A 23,810-nucleotide genomic window follows, 5' to 3' on the forward strand; every position below is an offset into this window, starting at 1 on the left:
ATAAACTAATGAAAAGGAGAAGCTTAATTAGTTCCACCAGCTCAATTTAAACTCAAATTGCAGCTAATTTAGACATTAAATTTATTTGATCAATGTCATATATATTTCCCCTTATGTACTTAACAATTAACATTTTATACACGTACGTTAATTAATTATATTAGTTATCCCAAAATAATGTTAAACGACACGTGTTTAAATATCACCCCACCCGCCTACAACTCTTATAATGCAAAGATCATGCACGAAATTAGCAATATTGATCAAGTAGATTTGTCAGAGGTCGAATACGTTACCTTCTTTGAAAATTTCAAGGTCAAATCTTGGAAAAAAAATAATATTTGAATTATACTATATCTAATTATTATCCGATTTGCATCAAACGTGTCTGCCCACATACTTCAAAATTTTCTCTATATAATCCCAACTCAAAACCCTCATTATAATATCAAAAACCACAACATTTTCAGACAATGAGTTGTTCCAGAATTGCAGTGTCATTCTCTCTCCTCTTCTCCCTTCTACTTTCTCTCTCATCGGCTGCCTCCAACAACACATCGTCTCACCATGCATTCATTCAATGCCTTGAAAACAAATCCGGTTCATCCATTTCTGCAGTTCTCTACACTCGAAGCAATTCCTCATATTCATCAGTTCTGCAAAACTACATAAGAAACCTACGCTTCAATGAATCCTACACACCAAAGCCCCAAATCATCATCACCGCGAAGCAAGTTTCCCACATTCAATCCGCCATCTCCTGCGCGAAGGCGCACGGCATGCAGATGAAGATCCGCAGCGGCGGCCATGACTACGAGGGAATTTCCTACTGGTCCGACGATCCCAACTTCTTCGTGTTGGATATGTTCAATTTCCGCTCCGTCAACGTCTCCGTCGACGACGAGTCGGCGTGGACGGAGGTCGGGGCGACTCTCGGCGAAGTCTTCTACGGAATCGCCGTGAAAAGCCGCACCCACGGCTTCCCCGCCGGAGTTTGCCCCACCGTCGGCGTCGGCGGCCACTTCAGCGGCGGAGGGTACGGCAACATGATGCGCAAGTACGGCCTCTCCGTCGACAACATCGTCGACGCCAAGATAATCGACGTCAACGGCCGCCTCCTCGACCGGAGGGCCATGGGGGAGGATCTCTTCTGGGCCATCACCGGCGGCGGAGGCTCGAGCTACGGCGTCGTGCTATCGTACAAGATCAAGATCGTCCCCGTCCCGGAAAACGTGACGGTATTCCGGGTCGTGAGGACTTACGACGAAAACTTCGTCGACCTCATCCACCGCTACCAGCAGGTGGCGGCGGACGAGTTTCCCCGCGAACTGTTCCTTAGACTAACCCTAGACGTGGTCAACGGAACCAACAGGGCTACATTTCTCGCGATGTTCCTCGGGAACTCGCGAGACCTAGTAGCCCTAGTGAACAGCAGCTTTCCCGAAATGGGACTGCTGTTGTCAGATTGTCTGGAAATGAGCTGGGCCGACTCAGTTCTTTTCTGGACAAATTTCCCTGCAGGAACTCCAGTCACGGAGCTCCTGAGTAGGGTTCCGCAGGTTCTAACGCACCTGAAACGAAAATCGGACTACTTGAAGAAACCTATTCCGAAACAAGCACTAGAGCTCCTATTCAAGAAAATGGTGGAGCTGCAGACGCCGGCGCTGACGTTCAATCCGTACGGCGGGAGAATGGCCGAGATTCCGGCGACGGAAAAGCCGTTTCCACACAGAGCCGGCAACATTGCGAAGCTCCAATACGCGACAAATTGGAACGAAGATGGCGCGGAGGCTGCAAACCGATACTTGAATCTGACGAGGGAACTATACGAGTTTATGACTCCGTACGTGTCGATGGCGCCGCGGGAGGCCTTCTTGAACTACAGAGATCTCGACATCGGAATAAATCACAATGGCCGGAATAGCTACTTGGAAGGACTGGTTTACGGTTCGAGCTACTTCAAGGAGAATTTCAATAGGTTGGTGAAGGTGAAGACGAGAGTTGATCGGAATAATTTCTTTAGAAACGAACAAAGTATTCCGGTTTTCCCATGGAAGAAGTGATCGAATATATATGCATGATTCGAATTGAACTAGTAGCTAGATTTGTGATTATACAATTGAAGAATATATGTGATTTTGTTTTATTTTATTATTCTTCGATATATATAGTTAGCTTGGGTTACTTATATATCTTTTATTTGTAATTGAAATAAGGGTATATCTCATGGTGCCTATATGGTTTCAAATGCAATATATCTCATAGATTTGAGATAATGTATAAGTTGTGTACTTATACATTATTAACTTGGTTTAATTAAATATTTCTTTTTTCTCCGGTGTTTGTTGCATCATACTAGTTATTATCATCTAGAAGTCTAAGCTGACGAGAGAAATATCATTCTAATATTCCATTTTTATATCTTTAATTAGCGTGTTTACTTTTTTTTTTAATTTAAAATATTAAAACAAGAGAAGAATTAATTGAAGTCGCTTTTGACCGAACTGAACTATATTTGATAGTACTTTATATAGTACTAGTATATATCTATGCGTGTATATAATAGGGGCTAACGGAGCGGGCGCGAGCCCATCTCGCGCAAGCCATGCAAGGCTGCCATAGAGGGGATCGAAGCGAAGCACGCCTTTGTGCTCCGAGCGCGGATCGAAGAGGGGAAAGAGAGGCGCGTGCAAACATCATCAGAGGCATGAGACGAGCTGAGCCGTGACATGAGACTCGATTGTTGTAGAGTCCGTGGCTCGGACGAAAGGACCCACTTGCGAACTCAAAATTTGGGCGCGTTGGGCACAGAAGAGGGGAGAGAGAGAGAGAGGCGAGTGCAAATACCGCCGAGAGTATGGGGCGAGCCAGACTGTGAGATGGGACTCGAATGCTGCAGAACCCGCGGCTCAGACAGAGAACTCGCCTACGAATTTGAAATTTTGACTCGCGATTGTGGATGCTCTTAATAATTGAACGTCTGTCATAGTCTAATACAAAAGTGAACACACAAAACTTTTTTTTTTTTTGAGGCGAGAACATACAAAACTTAATTGACAAACAAATTAAATTCAATTAAACTACTCTCATCTGTCACTAATCGGCCAATGAATGATTTTCACTACTATCAATGTACTCGATCGATATTATCTAAACTCGCCTCCATTTATACTCATCATATTCACATCCAACTCATGATCATTACCAATTTCAGAAAGAAAAAAATGGAAACTTCGAGAAACACAAATCTGATTTTCTCTCTCATCGCCGCTCTCCTACTTTCTCTCTCATCGGCCTCTTCAGACGAGTCTTTCCTCCGGTGCCTGAACAACCACTCCGACCCCTCCAGTCCGATCTCTGCAATTCTCTACGCTCCAAACAACGCCTCCTATTCAGTTATTCTCCAAAACTACCTCAACAATCTCCGCTTCAATTCATCGTCAACTCCGAAGCCACGATTCATCCTCACCGCGCTGCACGTCTCCCACGTTCAAGCCGCCGTCGTCTGCGCAAAATCCCACGGCCTGCAAATCAAAATCCGCAGCGGCGGCCACGACTACGAGGGCCTCTCCTACACCTCCGACTTCGCCGATTTCTTCATCCTCGACATGTTTAACCTCAGAGCCGTCGACGTCAGCGTCGGCGACGAGACGGCGTGGGTCGGGGCCGGCGCGATTCTCGGTGAAGTCTACTACGCCATCGCCGAGAAGAGCGCCGTCCACGCCTTCCCCGCCGGGGTCTGCCCCCGCGTCGGCGTGGGCGGCCACTTCGGCGGGGGAGGCTACGGCAACATGATCCGCGCCCACGGCCTCTCCGTCGACAACATCGTCGACGCCACGATGGTCGGCGTCGACGGCCGCCTCCTCGACCGGGAGTCCATGGGCGAGGATCTCTTCTGGGCCATCACCGGCGGCGGCGCCGCCAGCTTCGGCGTCGTGGTGTCGTACAAAATCAAACTCGTCCGCGTCCCGCCAAAAGTGACCGTTTTCAAAATCCAACGGTTATATAACGAGAATTTAACAAACCTCGTGTACAGTTACATACAAACTGCGGCGGCGGACAGTCTGCCGCCGCAGCTCTTCATCAGGATGAACCTCGACGTTGTGAACGTCGCCAGCACTGCGACGAACCGAGCCAGGTTCGTCGCAATGTTTCTCGGTGCGTCGGGGAAACTCGTTCCCCTGCTGCACGAGAAAATTCCCGAACTAGGATTGAAGCAAACGGATTGTCTCGAAATGAGCTGGATCGAATCGGTTCTCTTTTGGAGCAGTTTTCCGGCGGGAACTCCGGCGACTGCTCTTCTCAACCGGAAACCTCCATCTGTCAATTACCTGAAAAGGAAATCGGACTACTTGAAGAAACCGATTCCGAAGCCGGAATTGGAGCTCATATTGAGGAAGATGGTGAAGCTGGAAGCTCCGGAGTTGGTGTTCAACCCCTACGGCGGCAGAATGGCGGAGATACCGCCGTGGGCGAAGCCTTTCCCGCACAGAGCCGGCAACGTCGCGAAGCTGCAATACGCGACGAATTGGGAGGAAGGCGGCGAGGAGGCTGCGAATCGGTACGTGAATTTGACGCGGCAGCTGTTTGATTACATGACACCGTACGTGTCGGCGGCGCCGAGGGAGGCGTTTCTGAATTACAGAGATCTCGACATCGGAATCAACGACAATGGCGGCGGCAGTTACGCGCAGGGAAAGGTTTACGGTCTGAAATATTTCAAGGAGAATTTCTACAGATTGGTGAAGATAAAGACCAATGTTGATCCTCATAATTTCTTCAGAAACGAGCAAAGCATTCCGGTTTTGCCCAGCTAATAAATCATGAATTATTGTTTGATTAATTTGTATTTTAACAAAAATGGATAATGAATTGTTTCTAAGTTCTAAGTTCTAACTTTGTTTTATTGCTACTATATATAGTTTGTTTTCTTTTATTCTACTATCTCTAACAATTATTAATAATTTGCAGCTGTTGCTGTAGAGGTTGGATTTATTAGACTCCAGATTTTTAAATAGAATGTTCATTGAAGAAAATTGGATATTGGGTAGTAAAAGCCCAAACTAGAATGTGTATTGGGTCCATAAGTTAGATGATGGGCCACGATGATATCTTTCTCAACATTTCCAAATTAAGTTGGTTGGATCAAGATTTCAGAGACCTTTTTCTAATTAAGATTTCAAACACTTCCATTAAACAATAAAGTTTAATGCTCCTTTTGTTCCATTAAAAGTAATCTGTATTTTGTTTTGAACTATCCTATTATAAATAGTTTATTTTTATAAATAATAAAATTTAACTCATAAAAAAGTATAGATCTTATAACTTTTAACTAATTTACATTAATTTTTTCTTTATTTTACGTGTAATAAAGTAATTCGTCAGTCCGTCACTTTTAATTAATGAGACGGCGGGACAATAAGATGTAAGAATGTGAATTTTTTACTAGTAAATCACTGAAAGTTATTTTAGTGATAGAAGTGGAGGTTTTCATTTCGGGATATAGAATTTTAATAGCATAATAGTGAGCTATTTATCGAATTATCATTGAAATTATTAATCTACAGGAGATCTTTGGTGTGGACATTTGCACGATACCGATTATTCACATGCTTTATTAGAACATTTGTAAGGGTCTTATTAGACACTTCAACAAAACACTTACAAATGTTCTACTCATTAAAATATGTAAGTGATTCGTACTGTGTGAATGTCCGGATAGAAGAATTTGTGAACATAAACAAATATAAAAAGGTTTAATCTTAGCATTTCCTTTAATGATGAATTAAAAAGTACCCAAAATATGAGCGAGACTACAAATATTTAGTCTATTCGCCAAACATTAGTCTATACGCCAAATATTAGTGTATACACCAAATATTAGTTTATGCACCAAATATTAGTTTATATTATAAGAACAATGATATAATATAGGAGTAAATTGAAATTATATTACAAACTTATGAAGATCACAAACAAACATGGCTAATTTTTGTAGTTAAAAATATCATCATTTCACTTATTCCCTTTGATTATGTCTCGGGGCAATAACCGACCGCAAATTTTTATATGGCTTATTGATAACTCTTCTTGATTTCTTAATATATGTTAATGTTTTTTATTAAAAGAAAAATTAAATGTCAATGTTATTAGGGTGAATTTCATAACCCATCGGCGACTTTTCTTCGTTATTACATTTCATTTTCATAATACATTTCCTTTATGAATACTTTTCATTCACATCCTCTAGAAAAACAATATGACGACAAAATCAGAAGAATACCTTCTACGATTCAAATCACTATTTACAGTCTATAATTAATCCCGCATTCATCGTTAATACTGATGTTGGAATACATTAGGCTCGTTTGGTTTTCATTTGGTTTTCAGTAAAGGATTATGTAGGATAATTTGTAACCAGGATATTTAACGTGGATAATCACAGATTATTAATACTGAGTTGGTGTTTGCTATCATGGCTAAATACATAATATCCTGGTTTAAGTTAATCCTAGGGGGAGGTGGTATTATTAATCTTAAGAAATCTGGATTAATAATACTGGGCCGTGGGATTAAATCGGATCATCCGCATTATTACTAAATAATACCAAACACTAGATTGATCTGTACTAAATTAGCTAATACAGTGTATTAGTCAATACCAAACATAATTGAATAAATTAGTAATTGATTTTGTTTTGGAATAACAATTCAAAAGCTCCAAAATTTAATATGGGGCGAGGACATTTGGCAGGTCTAAAATTAAGTAGTTTACGCGATTAAGGTATACAAAATGTTTAGGACACTGCAACCACAGATTTCGAAGAGAACAAGTCAAACATAAAAAAGGTTTGTTTGACTTCCGAATCATTGTTTCCACAAGAGTCAATGCCTAATTAATTCCATTATCTATCCACTGCACCTTATATTAATATCTTTTTGTTTTTTTTTTCTTTTTCCATTACACCAATGTCCTAAAATAGTTATATCAAAATTTTATAAAATCCATCCAATGCTCCAAGTTATTTCCACTTTACAAAAAAAATGTGTCATATTATAAAAAATATTTATTTAAACTCCTAATTATCAGCTTTGTATCAAAAACATTCCGCATCCCTATTTTAGCTCTCGAAATCTTGATGTAGCTTGCCCAATGCTATTAAAAGGTTATTTTATGTGTCGTGTCATTTTAAAAATTATACTGAATTAATTAAAAGGTCGACTTATTTAACACTTTTTCAAACAAATGAATAAAGAAAATCGATAATATGTCCCAAATTATGTAATCATTTGAGGTGTTGTATGGGATATATCATTTAAAAAAGAAAAAGGAAAATTATACAGCAGCATCAGGCAAGCCACGTCAAAATTTCGAAAGTTAGAAAATGAATGAAAAATATTTTTGCTATAAAATTGATAGTTTAAATTTAAACAAATATTCATCATAATTTGAGATATTTTTAATAAATCGAGTATAATTTAATATTTAAATTGATATGTATCTTATACGACAAATAAATAGATACTATAACATAAAATAACTTTAATTGTTTATAAACCTTAATTCTTTTTTCCGTGTGATTTCTTTAGTGTAAACGGTGTAAGATACCTCTCCGTACAAATTTCCACACGCTTAAATCGTCAAACCTCGCATGGAAAATATTTTTGTGCACAAGTCCACCACGAAAAGTCGCCTCTCATTAGTTAGTGCCTGCAATCATGCAATTATCCATCACATCGCGCTAATCCCCTATGATTAGTCGCCATAATTACTCAATTACTACATAAATATACTCCCTCCGTTCCATTGATCTTGTACCGTATTCCTTTTTTGTTTGTCTGACCATTTTGTCCCATTTCTATAAAATAACCCTTTTACTTTATCACTTTATCATATTTGCTCTCCTACTTTATCTATACACTTAACACTACTAATACTCTCCTTAATAACTGTGCCGAAACCAAATGGGACAAGCCCAATGGAACAGAGGGAGTACATCCTAATTTTGACATATTTTAAACCATATTCGTTACTAAAATTATATTCTCGTCAACAACCAGAATCTAACAACACATCCACAAAATCCGAAACGCTAAAGTTGTAAGAAAATTTAAAATTATATTACTCGAAATGTTATTAATTTGGTTCCCGACAAATATTTGTCGCTGTCACTGCGAAAATTGAATTCTTCTCTCTCTAAAACGTAGAAAAAAATTATACTTATATATATATATGTACAATGCTGCAGTTCTTCTCCACAGCACAAAGTGCGTATCCATCTCTCTTCTCCTCTCACTAAAATGAAGGGATCTTCGGTCTTAATCTTCCTAAACCTCGTCATCATTTTTGCTTACGCTTCTGCGCAGAATCAAAATGTGTACGACTCGTTTGTCCAGTGCTTCTCGGAAACGAAAATCCCAGAATCCGAGATAACGAAAATAGTGTACAGCCCAAACAGCCCCTTGTTCACGAATGTTCTAGAATCCTACATCAGAAACCGCCGCTTCAACGTCTCGACCACCCCGAAGCCCAGCGTCATCGTCACCCCGACCTCGGCGGCCCAAGTCAGCGCCGCCGTCGTCTGCGTGAGGAAGCTCGGCGTCCAGCTCAAGATCCGCAGCGGCGGCCACGACTACGAGGGCACCTCCTACGTCTCCGACGTCGCCTTCGTCATCCTCGACATGTTCAACTTCCGAAACGTCGACGTCGACATCGCCGACGAGTCCGCGTGGGTGGAGTCCGGCGCCTACCTCGGCGAGCTCTACTACAGAATCTGGGAGAAGAGCAAAGTCCACGCCTTCCCCGCCGGCATCTGCCCCACCGTCGCCGCCGGCGGCCACATCAGCGGCGCCGGGTACGGCAACATGCTGCGGAAGCACGGCCTCACCGTGGACCACCTCGTCGACGCGAAGATCGTCGTCGCCGACGGGAGAATCCTCGACCGGAAATCCATGGGGGAGGATCTCTTCTGGGCCATCCGCGGCGGCGGCGGCGCCAGCTTCGGCGTGATTATTTCCTACAAGATAAAGCTCGTCGCCGTGCCGGCGACGGTCACGGTTTTCCGCCTCGAGAAATACGCGGCGGATAACGCAACCGACGTCGTTTTCCAGTACCAGCAGATCGCCGACAAAGTCGACGACCGCCTCTTCATCAGAACCCTCCTCCAGCCGATCACCCGCAACAAGCAGCGCAGCGTCCGCGCCACCTTCATCGGGCTTTTCCTCGGCGGCGCCGACGATCTCCTCCCGATCACCGACGCCCAATTCCCGAAATTAGGGCTCAGAAAATCCGACTGCCGCGAAATGTCGTGGATAGACTCCGTCCTCTTCTGGGGGAATTTCGACAACACCACCTCCCCCGCCGCGCTGCTGAGCAGAACTCCGGATTCCGTCAACTTCCTGAAGCGCAAATCCGACTACGTGAAAAAGCCGATCTCAATCTCCGGCCTCGAGAAAATCTTCAAGAAGATGGTGGAACTCGGCAAAGTGGGGCTGGTTTTCAACGCCTACGGCGGGAGGATGGCGGAGATTCCGGAATCCGAGACGCCGTTTCCTCACCGCGCCGGCAACATATTCAAGATTCAGTATTCCGTTAACTGGGACGAGGAAGGCGCGGCGGCGGACAAGAACTACATGGATCAGATACGGTCGCTCTACAGTTTCATGGCGCCGTACGTTTCGAAGAATCCGAGGGAGGCTTATCTGAATTACAGAGACTTGGACATCGGAACCACCGACAACGGTGAGAACAGTTACAGTGACGGAAAAGTCTACGGCGTGAAATATTTCAAGAGCAATTTCGATAGGCTGGTCAAGGTGAAGACGGCCGTTGATCCCGACAACGTTTTCAGGAATGAGCAGAGTATTCCGGTTTTGCCCTTTCGCGGGGGAAGGAAAACGAGGAAATAGAGGGGTAAATTTGGAAGCGCCGCAGTTTATATTGTTAGTATTATCCCAGTTGCTCGCCTGCATTTCGTTATAGTAGAATTTTTTTGTATAATCATTATTTATATTGCCGTCGTAATACTTTTAAATTTTTCATACTACTTTTCCTAAGTTTTTAGTTCAATGAAATTTAAGGAGTCGGATATATATATGGTGGTATCTTGTTTTAAGTGTGTGGAACATAACATGTCCACGCCTTTTGAGGTTTGATATGTGGGGTATAGCTTTTTACTTCTCTTAAGATATATTATTGTATTGACTTTAATATAGTAACGTTGTGGTTTGTAAACTATGATAAGTTTGTATCACGATGATATCAAGTTACATACGGTAGTGTAGTTATTTGTTAGAATTAAGATTTATATAGACAGGGTTGAGTTACGAATTCATTTAACGTAAAAATTAAAAAAAATTGCACTTAACCTATAAAGTCACTGCATGCAGTCTGCATATAATGTATAAAGTATCTGCAATTATGTGATAATAGATTACCTTATAATTGTGCTTCATTGGAATCCGAACCCAAGACCACTAAAATGCAGATAATTTATAGATGAAGAGCAATTATTTTATAAATTAAGTGCAAGAGGTTTGTAGTTTGTACGTTAAAGTGATTTTCATTTGATCAAATTGTTGTGCATTTAAAAAAAAAATCACCTTGTTTTTGTGCCCAACATGATGTTGTGCACTGTAGAGGATCCTGACCCCTACACTAGTAATATTTAAGTTCGATAAATAACAAAATGACTAAAAGCTGCGATGAATCGCTCTCTTTTCTAGAAAAGAAAATAATACTAAAGCAATGAGCTTTTGATTTGTTTTTGTATTTTACTTTTTTTCCACGTACGTTTAGCTGTTACTTATGAAATTTCCATATCTTCATAACTATTTTAGTTTTTACTATATCATCGGTGGTTATCATTTAGGTTGGTAATTTATAATTAATTGCGCTTTTATCAGGAGTATTAATTATAGCATACGCACACAAATATTATAAATTATATGTTAAGTTTAAGTAGCTAGCTAGCTAGGTCCTTCAATTAATGGTGAAACTACTAATTGAAAAGGTCGTAACATATTTGAATATCATGACTTTATCGCATTGTCTGGAACTATATAGTATAAGTAGGCCCATTAATATTATATCATGCCCCAATAATTACAGAAAAGTAACATGTTAGGAGTGGTATTGAGCTTCTGGAATAAATCATACTAGTATACTTTAAATTAGCTTAAAAATATGACTTTAGGTTCATTTAACCCTAACCCATTGACTTAAAAATTAATGATTTAATTTTCACCTAGTGGTAGAAACTGACCTGATTAAAAGTAGATTAGTTATGCCAATTTTTCAAGATCTCGTGATTAGAGTTCTTATTTAATGCAAGGATTATTGACTAATGATTTCACCTAGTGTGGCTGGAAACTAATTAACCTGATTAATTAACTACTCAGAATTATGCCAATTTTTTCAGATCTTTTTCAGGTTTAGGTGGTCTCCTGTGAAACCGATTTCACGGTGAAACCGGGGTTCGAATGACAATACTTCAACATACAAATGACACTTTATGTTAAGTTTAAAGTGTCATTTAAGTTGAAGTATTGTCATTTGAAACTCGATTTCACAAGAGTTTTTGTGTTTCAGGTTTGTCATATATTATACTATTTGATGGCTAATTTGTCTTTTCTTGATTCACGTGTAGAGCATTGAATAGTTATGCAAATTAAATCAATATATCTCCAAGATTTTCAGGCTAATAGATTCATTTGTCTTTAATGTCAACTTTGGTAAGCTCAGGGCTGGCTATCTTGCTTCAAATCTAGGGAAGAGATCAATAGAGAATGCTAAATGTAAAGAGAATGGAGAATCGTGCCGAATATGTTAATAACTTTTTCGAATACGCCAACAATTTTACTGAACAGGCATTTCCAGGCATTTTCGCCCGGGTTCAAATCCCGGAGGTGGCATGTTATATGCATAAATGCATGTTCATTAAAATTATCGGCGTATTCGGAAAAGTTATTGACTTATTCGGCACCGACGTTTCATTCTCCATTCTCTCTACATTTAACAATATTCTCTACTATACTTCTCATTCTTGGTATATATTGAAAAATGATAGAGAGAGAGAGAGAGTGGAGTGTGGTGAGGAGGAAAAGGGTAGGTCGTCCTTGTCCCGAGAGAACTCCGGTGAGGCAGCAAAACTATCCTAACCATAGGGCTAACCCTAAACCCAAGTCAGCGGTTGATCGGCAGGAGAACGGGAAGTCCGACCAAGGAGTGACTTTCTTCTTTAACAATTTTCCAGAAGGAACCTGGATTCAAACACTCGAGAACAGGTTCAATAAGATTGGTAAGGTCATTGATATTTTTCGACCCAGGAAAAAAGACGTTCGAGGAAAATCTTTTGGTTTCGTGCGTTTCGAGAAGGGATTACAGGCGGAGAAGATTTTGGAGGATTTGAACAACATATGGTTCGGTAGCTACAAGTTGAGGGCATACATTCCAAGATTTTCAAGACCATACATAGCAGATTGCTCAGGTTTCAAGGAGAATCCAGAGAAAAATGAAATGATGGTAAAGGAAAAATACCCAAAGGCGAATTCCGGAAGAACCTTTACGGTGAACAGCAGAAGGGAACCAGGGAAAACATTTGTCGAGGCTCTTGGAGGCACAAAAAAGCCCTCGACCTTTCCGGCAGATGAAATCATCGGATTCCAAACAACGGAGGGTGAGACGGAATGGCTCCGAAAATCTTTCACAGGTTTCATGAAATCGGAGTTTATTTGGGAAGACTTTGAGGAGGAAATAAGTAGTGAATGTGCAAACAACTTAAAGATTTCTTCTTTGGGAGGCAATCTCGTGTTGATCCAAAGTTTGAACAAGTCACCGGTGGAGGAGCTGTTGAAGGAACTCGACGAATGGGCGAAATTTTGGTTCGAATGGGTTCGACCATGGTCATACGTTGATGTAAACACGCAAAGAACAGTTTGGACTAGATGGCATGGGGTGCCTTTGCAGGCGTGGAGTACTAAGTTCTTCGAGATCTCAAGCTCTCGAGTGGGGAGGCTCCTCAAGATTCACGAGAATACAAAATCAAAGAAAATGTTGGATTGTGCGTTTATACAACTTTCAACGGGGCTTGCTACCATTAATAGGTGTTTTGAATGCATCATCGATGGTGCTCATTTTAAGATCAAAATTGTTGAAGTTGAAGACTACCCATTAGAGGTTCAACCGATGCAACATGATGGGCATTCAGATTCGGAGTTTGAGGAGGAAACGGATGATGAGGAGGAGGTGGAGCAGGTTTCGACGTCACCGGCAAAAGCTCAGATCGGAGACAATTCAGCAGCCGATGGAGACGGTGGAAATTCAGGCAGGAACACGCCCCTTTTGACCGAGCTTTCAATTTCCAACAGACAAGCAGCCACCTTCTCGAACCCCGAAAAGATTTGTTACGTTTCTGATACGGCACAATCTTTAGGGAGCTTGTTTCAAGAGGAGAGGTCGAATAAAAATATGACATCTGGCAACCCCGAAGTGGAGATTTCGAAAAGTGGTGGGGAGAATTATGAGGACCAATTCTTACCTAGTATTCTCGGCCCAAGCAGCGTTCAAGCTGTATCTTGCAAAGAAACAGGGGATGTAAGCCCATTAAAAGAATTGGAGTCCAAAGCCCATGATGCAAGAGAGAGGAACCCACTTAATGGCGAACAATTCTCGCCTCAAGCTGTAGAAGTTGGAGGACCGCATGACTGTGAAGATGGCGGGCCTTTTTCACCGACATGTAAGGACAAGGATGCTGGAAAGGTAACTCACATGATAGAGAAAAAGCAAAAAGCAGATTCCATAAAGCTTTGTAGTGGAAAACAAAATCATAAAAAAAAAGAGGTGGGGCCGAATTATCTTTTAAAAAGGGGGCCAATCGTTTTCTTCAATTCCAACTCAAGAAGTATCCGCATAAATCTCAATTTCGAAGGAAAGAGAAAGGAAGGGAGCTCGAAGGAAGTGCGATGGAAGGTGAGATTTTCAGTGACAGATCAACTGAAACGTTTACAAAGGAAATAGCAGATGTTGAAACCTCAATTGAAATTGTTTCGAGTTCCTTAGAAGAAGGAAAGAAAATTTGGGAATTTGGGAAGAATTTAGGTTTGATTAGCTATCACGCGGACATGGAAATCGCAAAGGAGCTGGCGGAATGTAGAGAGAGGGTCAGGGAGAAAACCATATCGAGTGATAAATGAAGATGCTCTCATACAACATCAGAGGGCTGGGGAGTAAGATGAAAAAGAGAGAAATTAGAGAGATCGTTCAGCACCACGACCTCGATTTTTGCTTCATTCAAGAGACAAAAATGGGGAAGATTAGCGAGATGGACATCAAGTTAATTTGGGGATCAGATAATGTGGGAGTGGCAGAGAGACAAGCTGACGGGAGATCAGGGGGAATTCTTACAGTGTGGAATAGCGTTCGTTTTCATAGCTCGAGCCAGTGGGATTTGCCGGGAGCATCAATTGTTAACGGTCGATGGCTCTCAGGTAATGTTGATTGTTGTTTGGTTAATATTTACGCTCCCCAAAGTCTTTCCGATAGAGTCTTGTTATGGGATCAGATCAGTTTGGTGGTGGAACAGAATAAAGATTTGTGTGTCTGTGTCGTGGGCGATTTCAACTCTATTAGAAACGGATCTGAAAGGGTTGGTAGAGGGTCTCAGTTCCAATTTAGAGATGTGCAATCGTTCGATTCTTTCATTAGGAACAGCAATTTGGTTGAACTACCGTTACATGATAGGAAATTCACGTGGTACCAACCACAGGGACAGTGCAAGACAAAACTTGACAGATTTTTGGTAAATGATAAATGGTTGGATGCTTGGCCTCATTCTAAGGTGAGAGGTCTTCAAAGATCGGTCTCAGATCATGTTCCTATTCTCCTGGAGACTAAGGCTGTGTGTTGGGGCCCCAAGCCTTTCCGATTCTTGAACGCTTGGACTAATCACCAAAGTTTTGAGCAGGTGGTCAGTGAGTCGTGGCAAAAAAGTGGTATCATCGGATGGAGTTGTTATGTGTTTAAAGAAAAGATGAAGAGGCTAAAGGAGGATCTTAGGAAATGGAATAAATCAACATTCGGCCATGTCGAGGACAACATTATTCAACTGAAAGATCAGATTACGAAATGGGATGCTATTGATGATGCTTTGGGATTGGATGAGGAAGAGGTTATCAAAAGGAACGAAGCCGAGGCAGATCTCATTAAACAGCTTAATAATCGTGACAGTCTACTCGCTCAAAAATCAAGGGTTAGATGGATCAAGGAAGGGGACGTCAACAGCAGTGTTTTTCACAGGGCAATCAGGGGACGAAAAATCAAGAACGAGATGTCGGGGCTATTTTTTGAAGGGGCTTGGATCGAGGAACCAACGGAAGTGAAAAGAATGGTGAGAGAACATTTCAAACTGCAGTTTAGTAACAGGAACAGGTCGAGACCAACAGTACCAGAGGTGTTTGGTCAGAAAAGAATTTCAGATGAAAACAGAGATTTACTTGAAGCACCGTTCACTGAAGAAGAAATCAAAGAAGCAGTTTGGAATTGTGATAGTGGGAAGAGCCCGGGTCCGGATGGCTTTAATTTCCATTTCATGAAGAGATGTTGGGAGATCATCAAAGAGGATCTCATTAATGTTTTCAAAGAGTTTCATTCAAATGGAAAGATAGCTAGAGGTTGCAACCCGTCGTTTATTGTTCTCATTCCAAAGAAAGACGCCGCTTCAGAACTGAAGGATTTCAGACCTATTTCTTTAATCAATTGTCTTTACAAGGTAATCGCTAAAACTCTTGCTGCTAGAATGAAAAAAGTGATGAACTTCATTATTTCAGAAAGTCAGAGTGCTTTTATTGAGGGAAGATACATTCTTGATGGAGTGGTTATTCTGAACGAGATTGTGGAAGAGGCTAAAAGGAAAAAGATTGATACTTTATTGTTCAAAGTTGATTTTGCAAAGGCCTATGATACAGTCGATTGGAGCTTTCTTGATAGAATGTTGGCCGTCATGAATTTTGGAAATAGATGGAGGAATTGGATTGTCGAATGTCTCAGTTCAGCGACAACTAATGTCTTGGTAAATGGAAGTCCTTCGGGGGACTTCCAAATGGAAAGAGGGTTGAGACAGGGAGACCCACTTTCACCGTTCCTTTTTCTCGTAGCAGCTGAGGGACTGAACCTTTTGGTGAAAAAATCAGTTTCTAATGGGACCCTGGAACCATTCAAATTTGGGAGAGACAGATTAGAGATATCTCACCTTCAATATGCGGATGATACAATTTTTGTCTCCTCTGCAAAGACGGAGAACGCATGGGCCTTCAAGTGCATCCTTAAGTTATTTGAGCTCCTCTCGGGATTGAAAGTTAACTTCGATAAAAGCAACCTAATGGGAATTGGAGATGTGGGTGAAAATTGCAGGGAGATGGCTGAGATTCTCGAATGCACAAAGGGGGAGCTTCCAACGAAATATCTGGGAGTCAAAATTGGAATCAGCTTATGCCGAGCGATGAACTGGGAGTATTTGGTTGACAAGATTAAAAAGAAGATCGGTAATTGGACCAACAAAAAAATCTCGTTTGCCGGCAGGTTAACTCTTTTACGATCGGTCCTCTTCTCCTTGCCGATTTACCAACTTTCTTTTGCTAAGCTTCCTAAGAGTGTGTTGTCTGAAATCCAGTCTCTTTTTTGTAAGTTTTTGTGGGGAAGTGGGAGTTCTGGTGAGAGAAAAATCTGTTGGATCAAGTGGGAGGAGTTATGTTTAGATCTTAAGGAAGGGGGTTTGGGCATAAAAAATTTGGAGTGGTTTAATATTGCTCTCATGTCAAAGTGGATTTGGCGTTTCCTAACTGAAAAAGATCTTTTGTGGGTTAGGGTAATCAGGGCAAGTCAAGGGGAAATAGAGAGGGAGGAGGATGAGTTCCGAGTCAAGGGAGGAAGAGGCGGAAGAAGTGGGTGGTGGAAAAAGGTTTTGAGTTTAAGTAGGGGGGAGGGAGGGAACTGGTTCAGGGAGAATATGGTTTTACAAGTTGGGGAGGGCGAGTCGACTAGATTTTGGAAACAACGATGGGTTGGGGAGAGGAGCTTGGAGGATATGTTCCCTAGACTTTTTCATCTTAACTCCAATAAAGAAGGATTTATTAGTGAAATGGGAGGTTGGTTTGAGGGAGTGTGGAGTTGGGGGTTATCATGGAATCGGGAACTTAGGGGGAGAGAACTTGATCTTTTGTCTTCTCTTAATTCTTTGATTTGCAATATTCATTTGACCTCAGGGAAGAGAGATGCTTGGAAGTGGAAGGCGGACGTATCTGGAGCCTTTACTGTTAAAACGGCTTACAAATCTTTGAGCAATGCAGCAAGGCCGTCTATTCCCAGTTCAGATGGTTTCGATTGGCATCAGGTATGGAAAACACCTGCTTCTTTTAAGGCTGTTTTAACAGCTTGGAAAGTTCTTAAGCAAAGGATGGCGACTTGTGATAATCTTCAAAGAAGACATGTCCCTATCTCTTATTCAGAGGCGATGTGTACCCTGTGTAAATCGAATCAAGAATCGATTGAACACCTTTTCTTCGAGTGCCAACGGGCGGTGGAAGTTTGGAACGAGATTTTGGTTTGGATTGGAAAAGTAGCAGTTAATCATCATTCGGCAAAAGGTCATTTCTTAGCTTTTACAAATCTTGGAAGGAAGGAGGAAATCTCCTTCCTGACTGGTGTTTGGAGTTGTACTATTTGGTGTATGTGGAAGCAAAGAAATGGTTGCAAGTTCAATCAAGAGCCATGGAACAAAGATAAACTGATTGCAGAAATCAAGTCTAGACTGTGGAGTTGGAGGATGGCTTTCGATCTCAAGTCGGCGGCAACAGGATTCAGAGGTTGGTTCGCTGCGGCTACATTGTCTGGATAGTTCTAGATTCGGTTATCTCAAGGTTTTTGGAGTTCGAGTGTTCTTACTTTTCTGTGTATTTGTTCTGTTCTTCTCCTCTCTTTTTTTTATGTTGTGAACTCTTAGGTACCCCTGGTACCTCATTTTATTAAACAATTTCTCTTGCCTTACCAAAAAAAAAAAAAAAACAATATTCTCTACTGATCTCTATCCTATATATATATATATATATATATATATATATAGCTCGAGCTTGCCATAAGTTAACCCTACTTCTTTGTCTAGCTTTCATGTTGACTATTGTATTTATATGATTAGGACTGACTTTGCAGCCTTATTGCTTGGGTTCCTTCATTCCTGGTTCCTCTTCATCTTGCACATGTTGGCTTATATTCATTTAACCGACGTTGACATCTCATCTCTCTCCTGCAACTTATAAAGGAATATCTCATCATCTTATTACCACTTCTCCTTTTTCAAAAGGTATAACAGAATAAACTCTTACTACATATTAATGCAGCTCCATTTATACACGCCACATAATTCACGAATAATCATTCTCATCTTGTGAATTATATAAATGACAAGAAAATTTCAACGCTCCCACAATCAGAAAACTTCGATTAATCGTGACTCCATTAAAAGAATACCAAATCCTACGTAGGCATCTTAGATGATTTATTATCAATATTAGAAACGAGATTATTTGAGTGAATTATACTCCCTTCGTCCCCTTAATAATGACTTAAAATCTAATGACTCAAAATTTAGTTTATACTATCTTAAAATAAGTGGATCATTTTACTTAATTTGTAACTTTAAACAATTTTTTTTTAACATGCATGCTCAAAACACTTAACACGTATTTTGTCCAATGAAGAGAGTAGTATATATGGGTGCATTCATTTTGATTGTAAAAAATTTATTGGAAAATAATGGATAAGAAAATATTATCATTTTTTATTTATTTTTTATCATATATTTACTAGAGAAGAAAAGATGAGAAAATGTTGGAAAATATTTTCACACCATTACCCAAAGATAATATTATCCAACATTGTAGAGAAAATAAATGAAAATGGGCTGCTCGAGAAAATATTTCATCGTGCTTGAAGAAAAAATTCTACTCTATAATACTAAACATGTAAAAATGGTGAAAATTTATTTTTATTTTTATTTATATAATTAATTTGATATAAAAAAAAACAAACAAAAAAAAATAAAATTCACGCATTCCATGCATGGACGGGGCCACATAAGTGGGGCCGGGCCGGCAAGGGTAACATGCTATGTAAATTTGGTCCAAAAGTTGACAACTTGATCGATGTAAGAAATTAAGAATATTGATGAGAATGAATTTAAAGCAATGTGGAATGAGTTGGTGTCAACAATTACGACTAAACTCCCAAATAATCCTCCAACTTGGCTTGAAAATGTATAACTAATTAAGTTGGGTAAAGCTGGAAGAGTGTTCAATGCTTAATTATGGCGGGATTCTAGAGGGAGAAACGTATTCAAAAAAATAAATTTTATTATTAATCTTCTTGCTAATTATTCAAGAATTTAATTACTATCGATTCAAATCAAGATATTCAGAGACCACTGCAGAGAAAGAAAGATCATCATGGTAGTCAAATCATCCACAATTACTATAAATCAATATTTCAAGTTATAAGGCAAGGTAATACAACAATTCGAGTCAGATGTAAATTCGTGAATTTATAAACAATTAACCATACTATATGCAAATAAATCCAACTCAACACCATATATATAATATTATCATTTATAAGCCCATTGCCAAAACCTAGCAGGATCCATTAAAGAATGCTTGATGGATTCATATTAGGCCTACAAGCTATAACTAAGGTGTGTATGTGACTTCAACTAATTAAGTAGAACAATTTAATCAATTACTTACAACTCAAACTACTATATCAATCCAATCCACCCTATTTGTCAAGATAACCCAATTCATTTGCTACGAATGTCTCATTTACTTATAATTAATTTTAATTAAAGGGTGTGATTATTATCATTTATAAATTGCAACACGTAAATTTCATTAATATATATCAAAGGATTTCCACCAAACCTTAAAATTAAATAACTATATATAAAAAAGTGGAGATGTAAATAAGAAACGAAATAAAATGTGATATATTGTAGAATATTTATAGCAGCACAGAATCATTTAAGTAATTAGGGACAATTAAGAATGGTTGATTACTATAATAACTTTAATCTTGGTGGCTAATTAACCATTCAATTCTTGCTACACACCACTAACGATGCAAAACCACTTGCTAAGACCATTCAAAATTTTGCACTAATATATCAAATTGCACCTACTACCATTATCGTACTTGGCCAAATTGTTTTACTTCGCTATATATAAAAGATTAAGCACACAAGCATACACATAAATGTGCTTTATGAGATGCTAAAGTCTATAAAATTCGATCAATAGGAAAATCTCAATATTGTAGCAAATTCAATCCAAATGACACAATCAATGGAAAACATCAATGTCGGAGAAATTAAAGAAGAGCCAACTCAAGAGAAAGAAAAGAAACATTCACCCGAGAAATTAAATTTTAAAAAAAATAGCTTCTAGAAAGAAAAAATCTATGATGGAGTTGCATAGCCTATAGAACCACAAAAGAAAAAAAGAAGAGTAATTAACCAAGAAAAAGTTTGATGACTACATTGAAATTACAAGTAACAACGATCTGCCGCTGAACAACATTATGTCGCAAATCAAAACTAAGAAGAAAAGATCCTCAATCGTCAGAATCAAACTAGAAAAGATTTAAGATTCGTCTTGCTCCATAGTAGTCATTCTCATGAGAAACGTTCAACACGAAAGTTAGGACTATCCAAACCCTCCAGTCCTTCCTCTTTCTTATCACAAGGGTAAACGATAACTTGAAGGGCTCCTTCCCCGTAATAGCCCGCGTGTTCCTCTGATATTCTTTTTGCAGAAACCACTGCCGAATGGCTGCAATACTTCACGAAAATTTCTTTAAGTGTGACTATTTCTGCGAAATCTAAAGGGATTTCCTGTAACTCATTTTGCGAAGTAAGATGAAGGCTCTCAAGGCATGGAAAGTGAGAGCTTTCAATTTTCCAGATTTCTAGACCACCACACGGTCCACACCAGTCAATACTCAAGATTTTGAGGCTGCGAAATTGGCCTTCAGTTGTTTCCCACTTTCCTCCGTAGAATATCCCTCTTGAGATTTTGAGCATCTGAAGATGGGGCAACACACCTACCTTATCCAATATGTCTTCCCAACAATGATCTTTGCAACAAAGAATCAATGTCTTGAGTGAATGGGGAAAGTCGATTTCACACTTTCCAGAAAAATTGCAATCCAAGAACTCAAGTTTAGTTAGACAATCGAGCTTGCTCAAAGAATGCTCTCCCCAATTATAAAAAGCCAATTCTTTTATATTGGGAATTTTTTTGACAACTTGTTCGCTACACTTGAAATTAATTACTCTCTCCAAACTTTGCAGATTTTCCAAAACAATGTCATCTTGGTCGTTAGGAGGATCTGTGAGACGAAGACCTACGCTGAACTGAACATGCCTGATGTGAGGCATGTACCAAAAATCAGTTGGCGCCGTAATCGCATAACGGGTGTGGACATTTAGTGTTTGTAGATTCCAAAATCGCCATATTGAACAAGGAAAATTCCCCTCTCTTAAACCTATTTGAAGGAACCGTGAGTTAACTAACTGATCCACGTTTCCAGATAAATTCGAATCTTCCCATTCGTTTTTCCTTGTTTTCACTATCCTCAACAAGCTCATATTGAGAGGTGATAACTCATATTGATCATTCCACATCAAACAACGAGCTTGTGACATAGGCGCCAAGACACTTATGTCTTCATTGTCTTTTGCGGTATTATAAAACCTTTCTTTTTCAGCTTCTCGCAAGCACAGGTCTCTCAACAAGTCATGAATTTGGTAGCACTTCTTTCCCCAGTAATTGGTACTCGTTAAAACAAGATTTCTACCAAAAAGGTCTTTTAAATACTCTTTTGCTATCTCTTCCAAGCATTTCCCATTTACTGCTTTCACAAATCCTTCCGCAAGCCAATGTCTAATGAGCTCTGACATACCAATCTCCGCATCTTCGGGAAAAACTCCCATATAGAGAAAGCATGGTTTCAAATGTATTGGCAATTGCTTGTAACTCATGTATAGTATTTTCAAGCAACGTTCATCATCCTCTAAATTAACGACACTTGCATTCAAGTTTTCCCCTATATATTCCCAAAACTCTCTTTCCTGTTTGGACTTTGCCAAAAGGCCTCCCACCACAACAATTGACAATGGAAGTCCTTTGCAACTTTTTCCAATCTTTTTTCCGATTTCCTCCAATTCAAGAGGCCAACCTTCTTTCCCAAACACAATTTTGGAGAGAAGCTCCAAACTTTCAGCCTCATCTAAAAGTTTCATCCCAATGATATCAGAGTCAGGGAATTTAGAAGCCAAATCCGATAGCCTAGTTGTTACCACTATTCTGCTACCATTTTCGTTATTTGGAAAATAATTTCTAACTCCATCCCATGCATCGATGCTCCACATATCATCCATTATAATTAGGTATCTTCTATGATAAAGATGTTGATACAATTTTCTTCCTAATTCATGCTCACTCAAATTGTCATCAACTCTTATATTTAACTGACGAAGAACTACTGCCAATATTTCTCTAATGGTATATTCTTGAGAGATGGTAGCCCAAGCACAAATATAAAAATGCTTCTTAATAAGACGTTCCTCATAAATATTTCTAGCAAGAGTGGTCTTACCCGAACCGCCCATCCCTACAATGGAAGTGATTTGTAGATCACGGCAATGAGAAGTGAGCTTATCCATCATTTGAAACTTGGCATTATCAGCACCCACCATGCTACTCTGCTGCGGAATCGAAGAAGATCTCGAGGAATCAGGAGGCAGCTGATGTTGGACTCCAACTCTCCCTTGAATTTGCTTGGCCTCCTCTTCAATAGAAGCCATATCTTGTATCACCTTCTCCAGAGCTTCATAAAGGCCATCAGATCTCATATTTTCTCCATTATTTGTGAGCTGATCGAAAATATGAGATTCAATGGCGTGTTCAGCCGCATAAGCTGCATCTGCAATGCGAGACTCCAACGGATCCGCTTCTTGCGAGTAGCCACGATGTGGGTTATAGCCCTCGAGAAATTGGAGCAGGAAATTAATCTTTTGAGTGAGAGACTCAACTTGTTGAATGGGGAGAGAAATAGGAGGGCAGGGATGATGGCGAAGGTTGTTTATGATATTCATAGCAGAAAGTAGAGTTGCATAAGCAGCTGCCATGGTTGTTTTGGGAGTTGCAGAGAATATGAGATTAGATGAGTGAGAATGAAGATGATAGACTTTGATTAATTACGAATTCTCAAAGTCTAGCCTCTATTATTGAGAATATGCGACGAGATGAGTGTGAATGAATTAATTATGAATTCTCAAAGTCTTCCCACATGTATATTTTCTCATTTTTCTGATTCACAGATATTTTCGAAAAAAAAATACTATAAAAATCTACCGATCCCGTCTTCATTGAAACGTTAGCATACTACTGGATATTGCATATTGCATATATTCTATCATGAGTTAATAAAAAGTGGGGAAAAAATGGTGCATTACCAAAATAAGAAGTTTGCAATGCTGAATTCTTGAAGAAGAAAAGCCTTTTAGACTTAATGAAATGGCGAGAAGGAGATGTCACACGAAGAGGTTGAATTCAGATCCGGAAACTGTTCGACGAAATGCTTCAACTGATTTATTTATTTTTCCCTTTTCCTTTTTAAACTGATTAAAACAAATTATGTTTGTTAAATCTTTTTGATTAGGATGAATTCCGAATTTCAAACTTGCCTAGTGCAAGATAAATTTAGA

General features: G+C 39.8%; 4 protein-coding genes across 4 annotated transcripts; 3 read left to right on the plus strand and 1 right to left on the minus strand.

Moving 5' to 3' along the window:
• Nucleotides 1-390: 390 nt before the first annotated feature.
• On the plus strand, nt 391-2,332 carry LOC130985097 (berberine bridge enzyme-like 8). The gene has a single exon (XM_057907867.1). It carries the CDS (start codon nt 474-476, stop codon nt 2,061-2,063), a length of 1,590 nt encoding a protein of 529 aa, XP_057763850.1. The 5' UTR covers nt 391-473; the 3' UTR covers nt 2,064-2,332.
• Nucleotides 2,333-3,114: 782 nt separating this feature from the next.
• LOC130985096 (berberine bridge enzyme-like 8) lies at nt 3,115-4,881 on the plus strand. The gene has a single exon (XM_057907866.1). It carries the CDS (start codon nt 3,195-3,197, stop codon nt 4,815-4,817), a length of 1,623 nt encoding a protein of 540 aa, XP_057763849.1. The 5' UTR covers nt 3,115-3,194; the 3' UTR covers nt 4,818-4,881.
• A 3,223-nt stretch (nt 4,882-8,104) lies between these two features.
• Nucleotides 8,105-10,237, plus strand: LOC130985098 (berberine bridge enzyme-like 21). Its single transcript, XM_057907868.1, has one exon. The coding sequence runs from the start codon at nt 8,302-8,304 to the stop codon at nt 9,907-9,909; it is 1,608 nt and encodes a 535-aa protein (XP_057763851.1). The 5' UTR covers nt 8,105-8,301; the 3' UTR covers nt 9,910-10,237.
• A 10,477-nt stretch (nt 10,238-20,714) lies between these two features.
• LOC131024784 (late blight resistance protein R1-A-like) lies at nt 20,715-23,231 on the minus strand. Its single transcript, XM_057954320.1, has one exon. It carries the CDS (start codon nt 23,229-23,231, stop codon nt 20,715-20,717), a length of 2,517 nt encoding a protein of 838 aa, XP_057810303.1.
• Nucleotides 23,232-23,810: the final 579 nt, after the last annotated feature.

This window comes from Salvia miltiorrhiza, chromosome 5 (genome assembly GCF_028751815.1).
Source record: "Salvia miltiorrhiza cultivar Shanhuang (shh) chromosome 5, IMPLAD_Smil_shh, whole genome shotgun sequence".
Classification (NCBI taxonomy): Eukaryota; Viridiplantae; Streptophyta; class Magnoliopsida; order Lamiales; family Lamiaceae; genus Salvia; species Salvia miltiorrhiza.